Source organism: Heterodontus francisci, chromosome 33 (assembly GCF_036365525.1).
Source record: "Heterodontus francisci isolate sHetFra1 chromosome 33, sHetFra1.hap1, whole genome shotgun sequence".
Lineage (NCBI taxonomy): Eukaryota > Metazoa > Chordata > Chondrichthyes > Heterodontiformes > Heterodontidae > Heterodontus > Heterodontus francisci.
Genome location: NC_090403.1, coordinates 14,881,729 through 14,901,931, shown reverse-complemented (window position 1 = coordinate 14,901,931; position 20,203 = coordinate 14,881,729). Strand labels below are relative to the sequence as shown.

The 20,203-nt window shown below is 44.9% G+C and overlaps 1 protein-coding gene across 2 annotated transcripts in view; it reads right to left on the bottom strand.

Moving 5' to 3' along the window:
• LOC137348028 (1-phosphatidylinositol 4,5-bisphosphate phosphodiesterase delta-3-like) overlaps window positions 1–19,460 on the bottom strand; it is a 109,369-nt gene extending 89,909 nt beyond the window's left edge. Inside the window, exon 1 of one of the 2 annotated variants that reach the window (XM_068013112.1) lies at window positions 19,095–19,460. In XM_068013112.1, the coding sequence (XP_067869213.1) occupies window positions 19,095–19,182 (88 nt within the window). In that variant the 5' untranslated portion in view covers window positions 19,183–19,460. The remainder of the gene's footprint in view (window positions 1–19,094) is intronic. The other variant, XM_068013113.1, reaches the window with a different exon arrangement.
• Window positions 19,461–20,203: the final 743 nt, after the last annotated feature.

The following is a 20,203-nucleotide window of genomic DNA, read 5'->3' as shown; positions in this document are numbered from 1 at the left end:
ACTAACTCTGCAGTCGCAAAACAAAAAGTCAAAAGCACCTCAGCTGGATGTCCCATGTCGATGTCTTTCAAAAGCACTGGCGGGGATTCCCTCATGGAGCTGAACACACATGAGGTTGAGTTTAAGAGAGGGCGTTAACAGGACCTGCGAGATCCAAAATGGCAGGTCAGGCACCACAGGAACAGGAGTAGGCCATTCAGCCCATCCAGCCTGCCCCGTCATTCAATATGATCATGGCTGATCATCCACTTCAATGTCTTTTTCCCCCACACTATCCCCATATCCCCTTAGATCATTTGTATTTAGAAATCGGTCAATCTCTGCTTTAAACATACTCAATGACTGAGCTTCCACAGCCCTCTGGGGTAGAGGATTCCAAAGATTCACAACCCTCTGAGCAAAGAAAGTTCTCCTCATCTCTGTCCTAAGTGGCTTCCCCCTTATTCTGAAATTGTCTCCCCTGGTTCTAGACTCCCCAGTCTTAGCTGCATCTACCCTGTCTATCCCTTTCAGCATTTTGTAAGTTTCAATGAGATCACCTCTCATTCTTCAAAACTCTAGGGAATACAGGCCCAGTTTCCCCAATCTCTCTTCATAGGACAGTCCCCCCAACCCAGGAACAAGTCTGGTGAATCTTCGTTGCACTCCCTCAATGGTAATAATATCCTTTCGAAGGTAAGGGGACCAAAACTGCACACAGTACTCCAGGTGCGGTCTAACCAAGGTTCTATACAATTGCAGCAAGACTTTACTACTCCTCTACTCAAACCAGCATTAGATGCTGAGTGACATCACAACCTGCCCTCTCCTGTTGCATGCCTGCACTAATGCTTTTCCTAGTACAGTGGCCGCATGGGCCATGCAAGGAGTGGCTGGAAATGGATTGGCCGCCATTTTCAGCACTTCCAGGCTCCAATAGCGCCGACACCAGCAGTGTTTCAGAGCTCAGTTTGTGACCAATGTGGCTTAAGAACAGAACAGCAAAGTGACGTCACACTTAAGTGGAGAACATGCTCTTCATTAAACTAATTAAAACTCATATTATGGGCTATGGCACATGCCTGTTAAGTTTACTGGTACCTTAGAATTACCTAGATTTACATAGAGTTTACAACACAAACATGCCACTTGACCCAACTGGTCTATGCCAGTATACATGCTCCACATGACCCTCCTCCCACTCCTCTTCATCTCACCCCATCAACAAAACCTCTATTCCTTTCTCCATCATGTATTCATCTAGCTTCCCCTTAAATACATCTATGCTATTCATCTCAACTACTGACTGTGGCAGTGAGTTCCACATTCTCACCCCGCTCTGGATAAAGTTTTTCCTGAATTCTTCATTGGATTTATTATTGACTAGCTTATTATTTATTAATTTATGGAATGTGGCATTGCTGGCAAGCCCAGCATTTATTGCCCATCACTAATTGACCTCAAGGTGGTGAACTGCCTTCTTGAACCACTGCAGTCCATGTGGTAACCATTTATTTATTTATATATTTATGCCCCTAGCTCTGGTCTCCTCACAAGTGAAACACCTTCTCTACCTGTATCCTATTAAACTCTTTCATCATTTTCAAGACCTCCATCAGATTATTCTGTTTTGAGTTGAATTGGTCATTTCGATTGGTCATTGATGGCTGCATCCCTTGAATGAGATGTGCTTGGTAAATAAAAAGCTACACCAGGTCATCCCTTCCACAACTAATCAGAAGGTTAATAGAACTATTGACACATGCAAGATTAAGAATGGTGTTATGACCAGGTGAGAAAGGTGTCTCGGGGTCTTTGGCTGTCTTTACCTGCTCTTATTGTAACAGGGTTTAATTTTAAACACACTGTATTTTGAGCTCCCCCTTTATGATTCCTTGTTCACAACTTTCCAATTATAAGGCAAAGAAAAGAGCACAAACAAGCTTCCTGTGGTTTAAAGATGAAATTTATGTACTTGTGTACAAGTGGGATGTTTTATTATATTAAAGGGACTATAAAAATACAAGTTCTTGCTGAAGATTAGCAAAGCTAGGACAGGAATTGCAGAAACATAACAGTCAGGAAGAGAGGCTCTCAACAGCCCCAAATGGAGGTGATGCCACATGTCCCTAAACTGGGCAGAACTGACCAATACTAGAGAACCAGCTTTAAAGGACAAGGCTGTTTATATTATATTCATATCCCCAGAGGAATACTACATCCTAGAAAATTAGTAACACATTGAATAGAAACCTCCCTAACTGTAATCGTGCTAAACCAAACTGTAATCTCTCTTGCTCTCTATCTCCTACATTCTGTATCTAGCTATTTTTCTCTCTTGCTGTCTCACCTCTGTCCCTACCTCTCCCTCGCTCTGTCTCTCATTCACATCACACTATGTGACAGGAAATGTGGCTATCACAAGTCATTGCAGATTATTTTGCTGACTGAACTGAGAAAATCCTGTGAGTAAATGGCTGAGTGCCTCGAGACAAACAATATTTCACAGTGCCCTGATAAATCTGATTTCCAGTCACACGTTTCTGTGCCAATTGTTTGCGATGCGATGTGCATCACAGGGCAGTGTGCAGGAGCTCAACACTGGGAAACCAACATTCAGCACCACAGGGGAGGACAGAGGCAGCTTTCAAAGCCGCTGCATTCTGTTCCCAGCCTTTCAAAGGTCATCGACTTGAAACATTAATCCTGTTTGACTCTCCAATGAGGCTGCCAGACCAGAACAGCATTTTCTGTTTTTATTTTAGATTTCCAGCAATTGGATTATTTGACTTTGTAAGGGCCCACAAACCCAGCCTTTTCAGAAACTTATAGTACCTTTAATGGAACAGAACATCCCATTATAAAACAAAATTTGACACCAAGCTACATAAGGAGATATTAGGTCAGAAGACCAAAAGCTTGGTCAAAGAAGTAGGTTTTAAGGAGCATCTTAAAGTAGGGAAGAGAGGCAGTGAGGCAGAGAGGTGTAGGGAAAGAATTTCAGAGCTTAGGGCCTAGGCACTTGAAGGCACATCCTCCAATGGTACAGCAATTAAAATCGGGGATGCTCAGGAGACCAGAATTAGAGGGGTGCAAATATCCTGGAAGGCTGTGGAGCTGGATGGGATTACAGAGATAAGGAGGGCCAAGCCATGGAGATATTTGAAAACAAGGATGAGAATTTTAAAATCAAGATGTTGCTTGACTGGGAGCCAATGTAAGTCAGCGAGCATAGGGGTGAACAGGTCTTGGAGTGAGTTAAGACACACACAGCAGAGTTTTGAATAGCCTCAAGTTTATGGAGGGTAGAATGTGGGAGATCAGGCAGGAGTGTGTTAGAATAGTCACGTCTAGAGGTAGTAAAGGCATGAATGAGGCCTCAACTGCAAATGAGCTGAGATAGGGGTGAAGTCAGGTAATGTCATGGAGGTGGAAAAAGGCAGTCTTAGTGATGGCACAAATACATGGTCAGAAGCTCATCTTGGTCAATTATGACACCATGGTTGCAAACAAACTGGTTTAGTCTCAGACAGTTGTTAGGGACAGTGATGGAGTTGGTAGCTAGGGAATGGAGCTCGGATTGGGGACCAAAAACAATTTTCATGATATTTAATTGGAGAAAACTTTTGCTCATCCAGTACTTATTTATTTAGAGATACAGCACTGAAACAGGCCCTTCGGCCCACCGAGTCTGTGCCGACCAAGAACCACCCATTTATACTAACCCTACAGTAATCCCATATTCTTTACCACCTACCTACACTAGGGGCAATTTACAATGGCCAATTTACCTATCACCTGCAAGTCTTTGGCGGTGGGAGCACCCGGCGAAAACCCACGCAGACACAGGGAGAACTTGCAAACTCCGCACAGGCAAATGAATGTCAGATAAGCAGTCTGATAATTTCGCAACAGCGGAGGAGTAAAGAGAGGTGGTGGTGAGGTAGAGCTGGGTGTCGTCAGCGTACATGTTGAAATCTAGCTCTCTGCTTTCAGATGATGTTACCGAGGATCAGCATGTAGATGAGAAATAGGAAGGGGGCCAAGGATAGATCCTTGGGGGCCAGCAAAGGTAACGGTGCAGGAACAGGAAGAGAAGCCATGGCAAGTGATTCTCTGACTACGATTAGATAGATAAGAATGGAACCCAGTGAGTTCTGTCCCACTCAGCTGGATGATAGTGGAGAGGCGTTGGAGGAGGATGGTATGGTCAACTGTGTCAAAGGATACAGACAGATCGAGAAGGAGGACGAGGAGGGAAAGTTTACCTTTATCACAGTCACAGAATATCATTCATGACTTTGATAAGGGCAGTTTCAGTACAGTGGAAGGGGCAGAAACCTAACTGGAGGGATTCAAACATGGAGCTCTGGGAAAGATGGGCACGGATTTGGGAGACGAGAGCACGTTCAAGGTCTTTGGAGACAAAATAGAGGTTGGAGATGGCGCGGTAGGTTGCAATGACGGTGGGATCAAGAGTCGTTTTTTTGAGGAGAGGGGTGATGACGGAAAATTTAAATGAGAGTGGGACAACATCTGAAGAGACAGTGAACCATTAACACAATCACCCAACATGGGGACCAGGAGGGGGAAGTTGGGTGGTCAGCAACTTCCATAAGAACATAAGTAGTAGGGGCAGGAGGAGGCCATTTGGCCCCTCGAGCCTGCTCCACCATGCAATAAGATCATGGATGATCTAATTATGGCCTTAACTGTACTTTCTTGCCTGACCCCCATCACTCTTAAATCCCTTGTAGATCAAAAGTCTATCTCAGCCTTGAATATATTCAATGACCTAGCCTCCACTGCTCTCTGGGATAGAGAATAGAGCAGAGGGTAGAAAAACCCTCTCAGAAGAAATTCCTCCTCATCTCAGTCTTAAATGGCAGACCCTTTATTTTGAAACTGTGCCCCCAGTTCTAGATTCCCCCACAAGGGGAAACATCTTCTCAGCTCCTACCCTGTTAAGACCCTCAGAATCTTATATGTTTCAATAGATCGCCTCTCATTCTTCTAAATTCCAATGAGTATAGGCCCAACCTTTCCTCACAAGGCAACCCGTTCATCCCAGGAATCAACATAGTGAACCTTCTCTGAACTGCTTTCAATACAAGTATATCCCTCCTTAAATAAGGAGACAAACTATAAACAGTACTCTAGATATGGTCTCAGCAAAGCACTGTACGGTTGTAGCAAGACTGCCCTACTTTTATACTCCATCCCCTTAGCAATAAATGCTAACATTCCATTTGCCTTCCTAATTACTTGCTGCACCTGCATGCTGACTTTTTGTGATGCATGTGCAAGGACACCCAGATCCCTCTGTACCGCAGCATTCTGCAGTCTCGCTCCATTTAAACAATATTCTGTTTTTCTCTTCTTTTGCCAAAGTGAACAACCTCATATTTTCCCACATTATACTCCCACTACCAAATTTTTCCCCACTCACTTAACCTATCTATATCCCTTGCCAGACTCTGTCCTCCTCACATAGAACATAGAACATAGAAAAATACAGCACAGAACAGGCCCTTCGGCCCACGATGTTGTGCCGATCCTTTGTCCTCTGTCAAGGACAATTTAATCTATACCCCATCATTCTCCTTTATCCATATACCTATCTAAAAGCCGTTTGAAAGTCCCTAAAGTTTCTGACTCAACAACTTCCCCAGGCAAGGCATTCCATGCCCCGACCACTCTCTGGGTAAAGAACCTTCCCCTGACATCCCCCTTATATCTCCCACCCTTCACCTTAAATTTATGACCCCTTGTAACGCTTTGCTCCACCCGGGGAAAAAGTTTCTGACTGTCTACCCTATCTATTCCCCTGATCATCTTATAAACCTCTATCATGTCACCCCTCATCCTTCTCCGTTCTAATGAGAAGAGGCCTAGAATGTTCAGCCTTTCCTCGTAAGACTTATTCTCCATTCCAGGCAACATCCTGGTAAATCTCCTCTGCACCCTCTCCAAGGCTTCCACATCCTTCCTAAAATGAGGCGACCAGAACTGCACACAGTACTCCAAATGAGGCCTTACCAAGGTCCTGTACAGCTGCATCATCACCTCACGGCTCTTAAATTCAATCCCTCTGCTAATGAACGCTAACACCCCATATGCCTTCTTCACAGCCCTATCCACTTGAGTTGCAACTTTCAACGATCTATGCACATAGACCCCAAGGTCTCTCTGCTCCTCCACATGCCCAAGAACCCTACCGTTAACCCAGTATTTTGCATTCGTGTTTGTCCTTCCAAAATGGACGACCTCACACTTTTCAGGGTTAAACTCCATCTGCCACTTTTCAGCCCAGCACTGCAACCTATCCAAGTCCCTTTGCAGACGACAATAGCCCTCCTCGGTATCCACAACTCCACCAACCTTTGTATCATCTGCAAATTTACTGACCCACCCTTCGACTTCCTCATCCAAGTCGTTAATAAAAATCACAAACAGGAGAGGACCCAGAACTGATCCCTGTGGCACGCCACTGGTAACTGGGCTCCAGGCTGAGTATTTACCATCTAAGACCACTCTCTGCCTTCTATCAGTTAGCCAATTATTAATCCAACTGGCCACATTCCCCACTATCCCATGCCTCCTGACTTTCTCCATAAGTCTACCATGGGGGACCTTATCAAATGCCTTACTAAAATCCATGTACACCACATCCACTGGTTTACCCTCATCCACTTGCTTGGTCACCTGCTCAAAGAATTCAATCAGGCTTGTGAGGCAAGACCTACCCCTCACAAAACCGTGCTGACTGTCCCGAATCAAGCAGTGTCTTTCCAGATGCTCAGAAATCCTATCCCTCAGCACCTTTTCCATCAACTTGCCTACCACCGAAGTAAGACTAACTGGCCTGTAATTCCCAGGGTTGTTCCTATTCCCTTTCTTGAACAGGGGCACAACATTTGCCACCCTCCAATCACCTGGTACCACCCCCGTCAACAGAGAAGATGAAAAGATCATTGCCAGTGGCTCTGCAATTTCATCCCTTGCTTCCCATAACATCCTTGGATATACCCCGTCAGGCCCGGGAGACTTGTCTATCTTCAAGTTATTCAAAAACCCCAACACATCTTCCCTCCTAACGAGCACTTCCTCGAGCTTACCAGTCTGTTTCACACCGTCCTCTTCAGTAATACACCCCTTCTCATTCGTAAATACCCGCAACCCGCTTTTCTACCTATCTTTGTATAGTCAGCAAATTTAGCTCCAATATACTCAATCCCTTCATCCAAGTCATTAATATAGACTGTAAATAGTTGAGGCCCAAGCGCTGATCCCTGTGGCACCCCAATAGTTAGTTTGCCAACCTGAAAATGGACTATTTATCCTGGCTCTATTTCCTGTCAGTTAGCCAACCCTCTGACAATGCTAATATATTACTCCAGCACCAACAGCTTTTATCTTGTGCAGTAACTTTTTATGTGGCACCAGATCGAATTCCTTTTGAAAATTCAAATATACCACATCTATTGGTTCCCCTTTATTCACCCTATTTGTTACATCCTCATAAGAACTCAAATAAATTTGTCAAACACTATTTTCTTGTCACAATACCATGTTGACTCTGCCTGATTGTATTATGATTTTCTAAATGTTCTGCTACTACCTCCTTAATAATGGATTCCAGCATTTTCCCAATGACAAATGTTAGTCTAACCGGCCTATATTTTCCTGCTTTCTGTCTCCCTCCTTTCTTGAATAGAGACGTTACATTAGCTATTTTCCAATCCACTGGGACCTTTTCAGAATCTAGGATACTTTGGAAGATTACAACCGATGCATCCACTATCTCTGCAGTCACCTCTTTTAAGACTCTGGAATGCAGGCCATCAGGTGCAGGGGACTTGTCAGTCTTCATTCCCATTAGTTTTCCTAGTACTTTTTTTTTCTAGTGATGGTTTTATGTTTCTCCCTTCCTTTTTCCCCTCAATTTTCTACTATACTTGGGATTTTTTGTGCTATGAAAATCCTACACTCCAAATAGAAAATATTAATTTCATCGATTGGAACCTTGCCTTAGACTTTTGCTGAAAATTCTTCCAAATAACTTTTTTTTAAAAGTAAACTGGCAGCCAAGATGGCCACTGCAATTTACATTTGAAACAACAAAAGATCAGACTGGAGGCAACAAGACTGACTCAACCTACCCAGAATGGCCTTATCAATACAGTCTTCAAGGGCCATCGACACTCATTGACTTTGAAAGAGCAACCCCACCAACTGTGACTGGACAACTTGAGGGGTAGAGCCTTGAATCTCACAGAAGATTCCAGAAGGACCTCATTAACACCACAAAGAGGTTTGGTAATGTCACATGACTGCTTGTGTAGCTCTGGAGAGACTAAGCTCTTTCAGACAGAAAGCAGAGGGTAGTAACCGAAAAGCCATCCACAGAGCAGCTCTCTCTCTCTAGTAAAGATCCAGAGAAGACCTGGCTGCAATTGGTATAGCCTCAAGCCTACAGACCATCACAACCAACAACTAGGGGACAAGGATCAAACCCCCTTTTCTGCCTTCTGGAGCCCTGAGAAGCAAACCCGCAACAGTGAATGTGGCTCAGCGAGGACTTCAGGACTACAGTTTCAACTGAGGACTCTGGGACTGATAAATTGTATTTAAATTCCATTTATTCTGGACTCTACCCCAATCACCAAAGCTGTTTTCCCTCTGTAATCTATTTGTGTGTGTGTGTGTGTGTGTGTGAGACTCTCGTGTGAATGTGTTGTGAATGCGTAGTGTCTTTTTACTAATTTTAACCCGTTTAGTGTGTTAAGAGCAATAAACTTACATCTTTTTTGTTTAAACTCAAGAAAACCTGTCTGACTGATTCATTCGCAACAACATTAGAAGAACAAGAGCAAGCGCTCACTGAGGTGGGAAGTTCAATCACTTAAAAAAAAATGGAGAAACCCTGTTGTGGTCAAATCAGAGAAGGGGCGAAAGGGGAGCCCAAGACCCCCTCCTCACCTGGCTGTAACAGTGTTTTCTTCCGCGAAGACAGATACAAAACACTTGTTCAAAGTCTTTGCTATTTTCTTGTTTCCCATTATTAATTCCCCAGTCTCATCCTTTAAGGGATCAATGTTTACTTTAGCTATTCTCTTCCTTTTTATATACATGGAGAAGCTCTTACTGTCTGCTTTCATATTTCTTGCTAGTTTACTTTCATTCTAATTTCTCCCTTTTTTATTGTTTGGGGGAATAGGATCGAGGCAGCAGGAGGTGGGTCTCATGGACATTATGGACTCGGAGAGGGCATGAGGATGGATAGGAGAGAAATTAGAGAAAGGCAGGAGTTCAGAGCTCGGGCAGAGGGGATCTTTAGAGGATGTTTGACCTGGTGGGCTAGTGGAAGGGAGGGATGCAGCAGAGGTAGCTGATTGGATGGTCTCGATCTTACTGACAGAAGTCCATGAGTTGCTCACACCTATTGTTGGAGGCAAGGGTGGCAGGGAGAGGGCTTTAAGAAGATGGTTTTCAGAAGAGAAAAAAAGCCGAGGTTATCTTTGCATTCCAGGATGATCCTGGAATAGTGAGCAGTTTTAGCAGATGAAAGCAGGACCCAACAGTGTTTTATGTGGTCCAGCCAGATCTGGCGGTGGATGGCTAAACCAGTTGTCCACCAAATCCAAGTCTGCATCCCTTAGACTTAAGGGAGAGGAGATGAGAACCATACCAGGGAGAATGGGCAGGGTGAGAGGTAATGGTTTTATTAGGAACTGGGACATCAAAGGGGGAGGTGAGGGTGTGGTTGAGCAAATCAGTAGCTGCAGAAATGTTGTGGTGAATGGGTGAAAAGAGAAGCAATTATCACAATTATTGCCTTTTCTCCATGACCTTTTGGTCAGCTATGTGGCCTGGTCCAATCTACACCTTCTCCTTTGTTATCTCTTGCCCCACCCCCACCTCACTTGCTTATAACCTGTGACTTTTCTATTATTTGTCAGTTCCGAAGAAGGGTCACTAACCCGAAACATTAACTCTGCTTCTCTTTTCACAGATGCTGCCAGACCTGCTGAGTGGTTCCAGCATTTCTTGTTTTTATTTCAGATTTCCAGCATCTGCAGTATTTTGCTTTTATATTCTATTATTGTGTTGAATGGGATTGGGCCCAGGAAGCCAGCCTGGGCACTTTGGGCATCATATCAGGTAAACGAAGGAAAAAGGGTAAAACAAAAGGGAATAAAAAGTGTGAAACTTACACGGAAAAATATTGCACATAGAACTAAAGTTACGAGCAAATTGCTGCCAGGAACACCACTGTACTGATACTCAAGAGAATCATCTGAGGTTACATTTTCTGACTGAATGCTCTGGATGTGGACTCACCCACGGACAGCATTCCAGGAATTCAGGCATGTGATTTCCCAGTGTGCAGTTCCACAGTCGAGGCAGGCACCTGGAATGTGCAGTAGGGACATCTCCCCATGTGTGTCCTTTTAATTCTTCTCTTGCACCAAGTAAACTGTCCCACTCCACATTCAGACAATATTCCTTGAAGTGATTACTACAAGTTCATATCTATTCCAATAGCTACCTTCTGATGTAACCTAATTTGGCAGCAATGATTTATGTAAGCTCCATGTTTTAAAGAGAATTATTGCTGCTACATTGAATAGAAGTAATGTCTAGGAAAGGATTCACACTGCACGAATGACACAGATAACTGCCCCCAATCAACACAGTTCACTTCAACTAGACAGACCCTGCAGCAAAATATTTCCACAATTATTTCTTGTTCTCCTTTAGTCATCTCCTCTTCTACAAGTGCTGGTAAATGTAGTCAGACTCTTTTCTAGGAAGATGAGGAGGCCATTCAGCCCCTTGTGCCTGTTCTGCCATTCAATTACATCATGTCTAAACTCCATCTGCTTGCCTTGGTTCTGTAACCCTTTAATACCCTTGCCTAACAAAAATCTACTGATCTCAGTGTAACACTTTCAACACTGCCTTGAAGGAGCTTCAACTCATGAAAGTTGCTCTCCTATCCCATGGTTGATGGTCAGTGAATTTGAGTGGGACTATTTGGTCATGTGGGGCATTACTGCCAGATCCAAACCTGTCCTCACCCACTCTTCACATACACATACTGTCCAGCACCAGCTGCCGAATAGGATTTTCTCTTCTCTGGCCCAAGGTGTTGAAGCCGACTAAAGCACTTCTACTGTTATTAGTTAGATCAGTCAGCTCAACACTGACTTGGGTTCAAACCCTGGTCCTTCCCCTGGTCTGTGAGGTTCAGTGCTGCCCCAGTCAGTGCCTTTAACTCTAGATGATTGGAGGAGCTCTTCCCAAACTTATAATAAATTTAGAAAGAATACTAGTCACTTTATTTCAGTTTGTGACCTGCCCTTAAATTAGTCTGGGTCATCACCCTACAACAACACAAAGAACACGGTTCCCCTGTTCACCATGTACTGTGGAAACACTGCGACCTCATCTGTGATCACAGCGATGCCCAGAGGCATCAATATCCATTTGTCAATATTGCTCTCCTCCTCTTTTTCCAATTCCCCTCTCCTTTCTAAAGACCTTATAACTTGGCATATCTATCTCCCAATCACAGCCAGCTTGTAGCCAGATCTATGTGATGGCCACTAAATCATATCGTTACAGCTGAACGTGCCCTTCTAGATCACCTGTTTTCTTCCTTATGCTCCGTGCATTAGTGTATATTACATAGATGTACAGCACAGTACTGATACACCGCACCAAACAACATGAAAAAAGGAAAGAAGGTACCAGCCCTTCGCTTTGCAAGCTGGAACGTCAGAACTATGTGTCCTGGCCTGTCGGAAGACCTTACACAAATCAACGATTCTCGGAAGACCGCCATCATTAACAACGAGCTCAGTAGATTCAATGTGGACATTGCAGCACTTCAGGAGACTCGCCTCCCCGCGAGTGGCTCTCTAGCAGAGCAAGACTACACCTTCTTCTGGCAGGGCAGGGATCCTGAAGAACCAAGACAGCATGGAGTGGGCTTCGCCATCAGAAACTCCTTGCTCAGCATGATAGAGCCTCCCTCAAATGGCTCGGAACGCATACTGTCCATCCGACTGCTCACCACCTCTGGTCCAGTACACCTACTCAGCATCTATGCTCCAACACTCTGCTCCGCACCTGAAGCTAAAGACCAGTTCTATGAACAACTCCATAACATCATTAGCAGCATCCCCAACACCGAACACCTATTCCTGCTGGGGGACTTTAATGCCAGGGTTGGGGCCGACCATGACTCATGGCCCTCCTGCCTTGGGCGCTATGGCGTTGGAAGGATGAATGAGAACGGGCAGAGACTGCTTGAGTTGTGTACCTATCATAACCTCTGCATCACCAACTCGTTCTTTCACACTAAACCCTGTCACCAGGTTTCATGGAGGCACCCAAGATCACGTCGTTGGCACCAGCTAGACCTCATTGTCACAAGGCGAGCCGCCTTAAACAGTGTTCAAATCACACGCAGCTTCCACAGTGCGGACTGCGACACCGACCACTCCCTGGTGTGCAGCAAGGTTAGACTCAGACCAAAGAAGTTGCATCATTCCAAGCAGAAGGGCCACCCGCGCATCAACACGAGCAGAATTTCTCACCCACAGCTGTTACAAAAATTTCTAAATTCACTTGTAACAGCCCTTCAAAACACTCCCACAGGGGATGCTGAGACCAAGTGGGCCCACATCAGAGACGCCATCTATGAGTCAGCTTTGACCACCTACGGCAAAAGTGCGAAGAGAAATGCAGACTGGTTTCAATCTCATAATGAAGAGCTGGAACCTGTCATAGCCGCTAAGCGCATTGCACTTTTGAACTACAAGAAAGCCCCCAGCGATTTAACATCCGCAGCACTTAAAGCAGCCAGAAGTACTGCACAAAGAACAGCTAGGCGTTGCGCAAACGACTACTGGCAACACCTATGCAGTCATATTCAGCTGGCCTCAGACACCGGAAACATCAGAGGAATGTATGATGGCATGAAGAGAGCTCTTGGGCCAACCATCAAGAAGATCACCCCCCTCAAATCTAAATCGGGGGACATAATCACTGACCAACGCAAACAGATGGACCGCTGGGTTGAGCACTACCTAGAACTGTACTCCAGGGAGAATGCTGTCACTGAGACTGCCCTCAATGCAGCCCAGCCTCTACCAGTCATGGATGAGCTGGACATACAGCCAACCAAATCGGAACTCAGTGATGCCATTGATTCCCTAGCCAGCGGAAAAGCCCCTGGGAAGGACAGCATTACCCCTGAAATAATCAAGAGTGCCAAGCCTGCTATACTCTCAGCACTACATGAACTGCTATGCCTGTGCTGGGACGAGGGAGCAGTACCCCAGGACATGCGCGATGCCAACATCATCACCCTCTATAAAAACAAAGGTGACCGCGGTGACTGCAACAACTACCGTGGAATCTCCCTGCTCAGCATAGTGGGGAAAGTCTTTGCTCGAGTCGCTCTGAACAGGCTCCAGAAGCTGGCCGAGCGCGTCTACCCTGAGGCACAGTGTGGCTTTCGTGCAGAGAGATCGACTATTGACATGCTGTTCTCCCTTCGTCAGATACAGGAGAAATGCCGTGAACAACAGATGCCCCTCTACATTGCTTTCATTGATCTCACCAAAGCCTTTGACCTCGTCAGCAGACGTGGTCTCTTCAGACTACTAGAAAAGATCGGATGTCCACCAAAGCTACTAAGTATCATCACCTCATTCCATGACAATATGAAAGGCACAATTCAACATGGTGGCTCCTCATCAGAGCCCTTTCCTATCCTGAGTGGTGTGAAACAGGGCTGTGTTCTCGCACCCACACTTTTTGGGATTTTCTTCTCCCTGCTGCTTTCACATGCGTTCAAATCCTCTGAAGAAGGAATTTTCCTCCACACAAGACCAGGGGGCAGGTTGTTCAACCTTGCCCGTCTAAGAGCGAAGTCCAAAGTACGGAAAGTCCTCATCAGAGAACTCCTCTTTGCTGACGATGCTGCTTTAACATCTCACACTGAAGAATGCCTGCAGAGTCTCATCGACAGGTTTGCGTCTGCCTGCAATGAATTTGGCCTAACCATCAGCCTCAAGAAAACGAACATCATGGGGCAGGATGTCAGAAATGCTCCATCCATCAATATTGGCGACCACGCTCTGGAAGCGGTTCAAGAGTTCACCTACCTAGGCTCAACTATCACCAGTAACCTGTCTCTAGATGCAGAAATCAACAAGCGCATGGGTAAGGCTTCCACTGCTATGTCCAGACTGGCCAAGAGAGTGTGGGAAAATGGCGCACTGACACGGAACACAAAAGTCCGAGTGTATCAGGCCTGTGTCCTCAGCACCTTGCTCTACGGCAGCGAGGCCTGGACAACGTATGCCAGCCAAGAGCGACGTCTCAATTCATTCCATCTTCGCTGCCTTCGGAGAATACTTGGCATCAGGTGGCAGGACTATATCTCCAACACAGAAGTCCTTGAAGCGGCCAACACCCCCAGCTTATACACACTACTGAGTCAGCGGCGCTTGAGATGGCTTGGCCATGTGAGCCGCATGGAAGATGGCAGGATCCCCAAAGACACATTGTACAGCGAGCTCGCCACTGGTATCAGACCCACCGGCCGTCCATGTCTCCGTTATAAAGACGTCTGCAAACGTGACATGAAATCGTGTGACATTGATCACAAGTCATGGGAGTCAGTTGCCAGCATTCGCCAGAGCTGGCGGGCAGCCATAAAGACAGGGCTAAATTGTGGCGAGTCGAAGAGACTTAGTAGTTGGCAGGAAAAAAGACAGAGGCGCAAGGGGAGAGCCAACTGTGCAACAGCCCCAACAAACAAATTTCTCTGCAGCACCTGTGGAAGAGCCTGTCACTCCAGAATTGGCCTTTATAGCCACTCCAGGCGCTGCTTCACAAACCACTGACCACCTCCAGGCGCGTATCCATTGTCTCTCGAGATAAGGAGGCCCAAAAGAAAGAACAGCACAGTAACAAGCTGCTCGGCCAAACGGTCCATACAGTACTTATGCAACACAGAAGCTTCTTTCCACCTTACTTCAGTTAACTCGAACAACATATCCTTCTATTCCTTTTTCCCTCATTTATTTATCTAGTTTCCTCTTGCCATTCATCTCAACTATTCTATATGGTAGCAAGTTCCACATTCTCACCACTCTCTGGGTAAAGAAGTTTCTCCTGAATTCCACATTGGATTTATTAGTAACTGTCTTATATTTGTGTCCTCTATTTTGTATTGTCCAACAAGTGGAAACATCTTCCTGACATCTACCCTATTCAAGACCCTTGGTAATTTTGAACATCTCTATCAGGTTATCCCTCAACCTCCTCTTTTCTAGAAAAGTAAAAGAGCTTCATCCTGTTCAATCTTTCCTGATAGTTATAACTATTCAGTTCTAGCATAATCCTTGTAAATCTTTTTCCAGTACCTCTACCTTTTTTGTAATATGGAAACTAGAACTGTACACAGTACTAATTTCAGCAATTAATACGAACATGCCTTTTGCCCTGATGCTGTTTCTCCTACATTTTAACTCATCACACTCATGGCTTTGCATTAAAAATACAAGAGTAATGCTATTTCATTATTTCCTCTATTTTTCTCTGAACCTGAAGTATTTATATGAAACAATGATCATAACAGTGATAATGTTATCAACTTTTTTACCTTTAGGCTAGTTTCACTTATTTATATTTCTGCCTGAATCCTCCCCTCCCCAATGTTTTATTGGTCCACCTTGACTTTTAACTGCCCTCAAATGGCCTGACAAGATAGTTAAGGACAATTAGGGATGGGCAACAACTGCGGACCTTGTCAGTGACACCCACATCCCAGGAAAGAATAAAACATTTCTTGCTTTGTTGAAGGGCATAGAAACATAGAAAATAGGAGGAGTAGGTCATTCGGCCCTTCGAGCCTGCTCCGCCATTCATTATGATCATGGCTGATCATCCAACTCAGTAGCCTGTTCCTGCTTTCGCCCCATATCCTTTGATCCCTTTAGACCCAAGAGCTATATCTAACTCTTTCTTGAAAACGTACAATGTTTTGGCCTCAACTGCTTTCTGTGGTAGCGCATTCCACAGGCTCACCACTCTCTGGGTGAAGAAATTTCTTCTCATCTCAGTCCTGAAAGGTTTACCCCGTATCCTTAGACTATGACCTCTGGTTCTGGACTCCCCCACCATCGGGAACATCCTTCCTGCATCTACCCTGTCAAGTCCTGTTAGAATTTTATAGGTTTCTATGAGATCCCCCCTCACTCTTCTGAACTCCAGCGAATATAATCCCAACCAGCTCAATCTCTCCTCATATGTCAGTCCCGCTATCCCAGGAATCAGTCTGGTAAACCTTCGCTGCACTCCCTCTATAGCAAGAACATCCTTCCTCAGATAAGGAGATCAAAAACTGCACACAATATTCCAGGTGAGGCCTCACCAAGGCCCTGTATAATTGCAGCAAGACATCCCTGCTACTGTACTCAAATCCTCTCGCTATGAAGGCCGACATACCATTTGTCTTTTTTACCGCCTGTTGCACCTGCATGCTTACCTTCAGTGACTGGTGTACGAGAACACCCAGGTCTCGGTGCATATTCCCCTCTCAGTTTATAGCCATTCGGATAATAATCTGCCTTCTGCTTTTGCTACCAAAGTGGATAACCTCACATTTATCCACATTATACTGCATCTGCCATGCATTTGCCCACTCACTCAACTTGTCCAAATCACCCTGAAGCCTTTCTGCATCCTCCTCACAACTCACCCTCCCACCCAGTTTTGTGTCATCTGCAAATCTGAAGATATTACATTTAGTTCCCTCATCTAAATCATTAATTTATTTTGTGAATAGCTGGGGTCCTAGCACCAATCCCTGTGGTACCCCACTAGTCACTGCCTGCCATTCGGAAAAAGACCCATTTATCCCTACTCTGTTTCCTGTCTGACAACCAATTTTCTATCCATCGCGATACACTACCCCCAATCCCATGCACTTTAATTTTACACACTGATCTCTTATCTGAGACTTTGTCGAAAGCCTTCTGAAAGTACAAATAAACCACATCCACTGGCTCCCCCTCATCAACTCTACTAGTTACATCCTCGAAGAATTCTAGTAGATTTTTCAAGCATGATTTACCTTTCGTAAATCCATGCTGACTCTGTCTGATTCTACCACTGTTCTCTAAGTGCTCTGCTGTAAAATCTTTGATAATGGACTCTAGAATTTTCCCCACTACCGACATCAGGCTGACTGGTCTATAATTCCCTGCTTTCTCTCTACCTCCCTTTTTAAATCGTGGGGTTACATTAGCTATCCTCCAATCTGTAGGAACTACTACAGAGTCTATAGAATCTTGGAAGATGACCACCAATGTATTCACTATTTCTAGGGCCACTTCCTTAAGTACTCTGGGATGCAGACCATCAGGCCCTGGGGATTTATCGGCCTTCAATCCCAACAATTTCCCCAACTACATTTCTCTAATACTGATTTCCTTCAGTTCCTCCCTCTCACTAAACCCTGTGTTCCCCAACATTTCTGGTATATTTGTGTCCTCCTTTGTGAAGACAGAACCAAAGTATGCATTTAGTTGGTCAGCCATTTCTTTGTTCCCCATAATAAATTCGCCTGTTTCTGACTGTAAGGGACCTACGTTTGTCTTCACCAATCTTTTTCTCTTCACATACCTATAGAAACTTTTACAGTTAGTTTTTATGCTCCCCAAAAGCTTACTCTCGTACTCTATTTTCCCCTTCTTAATCAATCCCTTGGTCCTCCTTTGCTGAATTCTAAACTGCTCCTAATCCTCAGGTCTGTTGTTTTTTCTGGCAAATTTGTATGCCTCTTCCTTGGATCAAATGCTATCTCGAATTTCTCTTGTAAGCCATGGTTTGGCTACCTTTCCCATTTTACTTTAGCGCCAGACAGGGATAAACAATTGTTGCAGTTCATCCATGCGCTCTTTAAATGTTTGCCATTGCCTATCCACCGTCATCCCTTTAAGTAACGTTTCCCAATCCGTCATGGCCAACTCGCGCCTCATACCTTTGTAGTTTCCTTTATTAAGATTCAGGACCCTAGTCTCAGAATCAACTATGGCACTCTCCATCTTGATGAAGAATTCTATCATATTATGGTCACTCATCCCCAAGGGGTCTCGCACAACTAGATTGTCAATTATTCCTCTCTCATTACACAATACCCAGTCTAGGATGGCCTGTTCTCTAGTTGGTTCCTCAACATATTGGTCCAGAAAACCATCCCGTAGACACTCCATGAATTCCTCCTCTACTGTATTGTGACTAATTTGATTTGCCCAATCTATATGCAGATTAAATTCACCCATAATTACAGATGTTCCATTTGAATGCTGTTCAACACAATTGTGGCAGTACAACATGAAAGACATGTGCTAGTCTGAATCCTGGCAGCAGTAAATCCGAGTGGTGACAGACCCTCCTTCCATCATTATCTCATCATCGTCTGAGTTCACACTACATGCAGTATGACTACAGTCTTGGACTGCCTGTTAGGATATTAAGGGGCTTCAAGTCTTGCTGCCAAAGTTAACAGAAAGAGGACATTCCTGCCTATTCTCTAAATTCAAAATTAGCCCAAATCTCCCTTTATGATTGACTTCAGTGTTGCCTGTAGCCAGCAGTATAACTTGTGTTTTGACACACAGCACTCCACAGATAACCACTGAGGCCAGGAGAAAGTTTCAGGTTTGATATTCTGGAAATAGTAAGGAGCATCTTATCCTCAGGACGTCCCCATGGACTTTATTATCAAGAAAATACTTTTTACAGTGCAGTGACTGCTGTGTTTGTAAAAAGTCAGAAAACTGACGCCGAGGCAAAGTTGTTGACAACTAAGTCAGATTGACGATGAAGCACAAACTTCGAAACAATGCGCTGTCGGTGCAGCTGAATATTCCTGGAGTTTATTCCTTGAGCGAAATCGCAGGAAAGGAATCTGTTCACATTCACTGTTTAAACTGCCCAGTAAACCCTTCCCCTCCTGACTGGCCACAATTCCTGCCCCCTCCCATTAACCATGCCCACTCTACCCAGTGCCCACCGATCCTTACCAACTTTCTTGAAGGCTTTCAGAGCGAGTTTCTTGCCATCTGGCTCCGGCTCTGGGAGCTCCGAACCCCTGTACCTGGTGCCGATCATGGTCTGCCTTCTCCCTGCCTTGTGCTTTGCGCCGTTTGCTGAGCTCCGAGTCCCCCCCACACACACACACACACACACACACACAGAGCCGGCCTCTCACTGACTGCCGGCGGGGTGGGGCTGCGCTGGCCTCAGCCTCTCTCCCTCCTTCCTGCTCCTTGTCTCGGTGCCCGCAGCTGCAATGTGCCGGTGGACTGGACTCTCTCTCTCTCGCCACCAGCCACCTCCTCTCAGCTGTCGGTTCTTTGCACAGTCTCCTCCTCTGCAGGGTTGTTGAAGCTGCCGCCTGGCTCCTGTTAATGAGAAGCTTCTTGTCATCTACCCTTCGTTTATAATCCAGGAATTTAGCTCATGTGACTTTCAGCCTCGAAAGTAGGAAAGGGTTGTCGTCCAATGGGAAAGAAAATATCTTCAGCAATTTCAATAGATTTTTTTTTTCACCCGATATCCTCAATGCTCTCATTCACTCTGCAATATAAAGGGCAGCCTTGGACTGGCTCTTTGGCTTGTTGCCATGTTAATATTTTCAATGCATCTAAAGCTGTTAGAGCCCAGGGTCAGCTCAGAACAGACCCTCGCCCACTCATGTTTTGCTCTCCACTTGTGACAGTATAACTGTGGCTCGTGCAAATTACCACATTGAAACTTAATTTTTCATAAATTGTTTTCCTTCGAGCAAAGCAGGTTAAGGCGAGATTTTTAATCGAGGTGTTCAAAATTAGGAAGGGTTTGGAGAGAAAAGCTGCTTTCAGTAGCAGGAAGGCCAGTAACCAAAGGACACAAAATTATGGTTATCGGCAAAAAAAGCCCAGGGGAGATGAGTCTTTTTTACTCTGGAAGTTATGATCAGGAATTCACTGTCTGAAAGGGCCATGGAAGCAGATTCAATAATAATTTTCAAGAGTATTAGCTATACTAGTGCACTTCACTTTTTTCAAAGAGCCAGTACAGGCATTTTCCTGTGCTGAATGCCTTTACTAAAAAAAATTCCACAGCCATGGTGGATCCGTTCCTTGGTTTC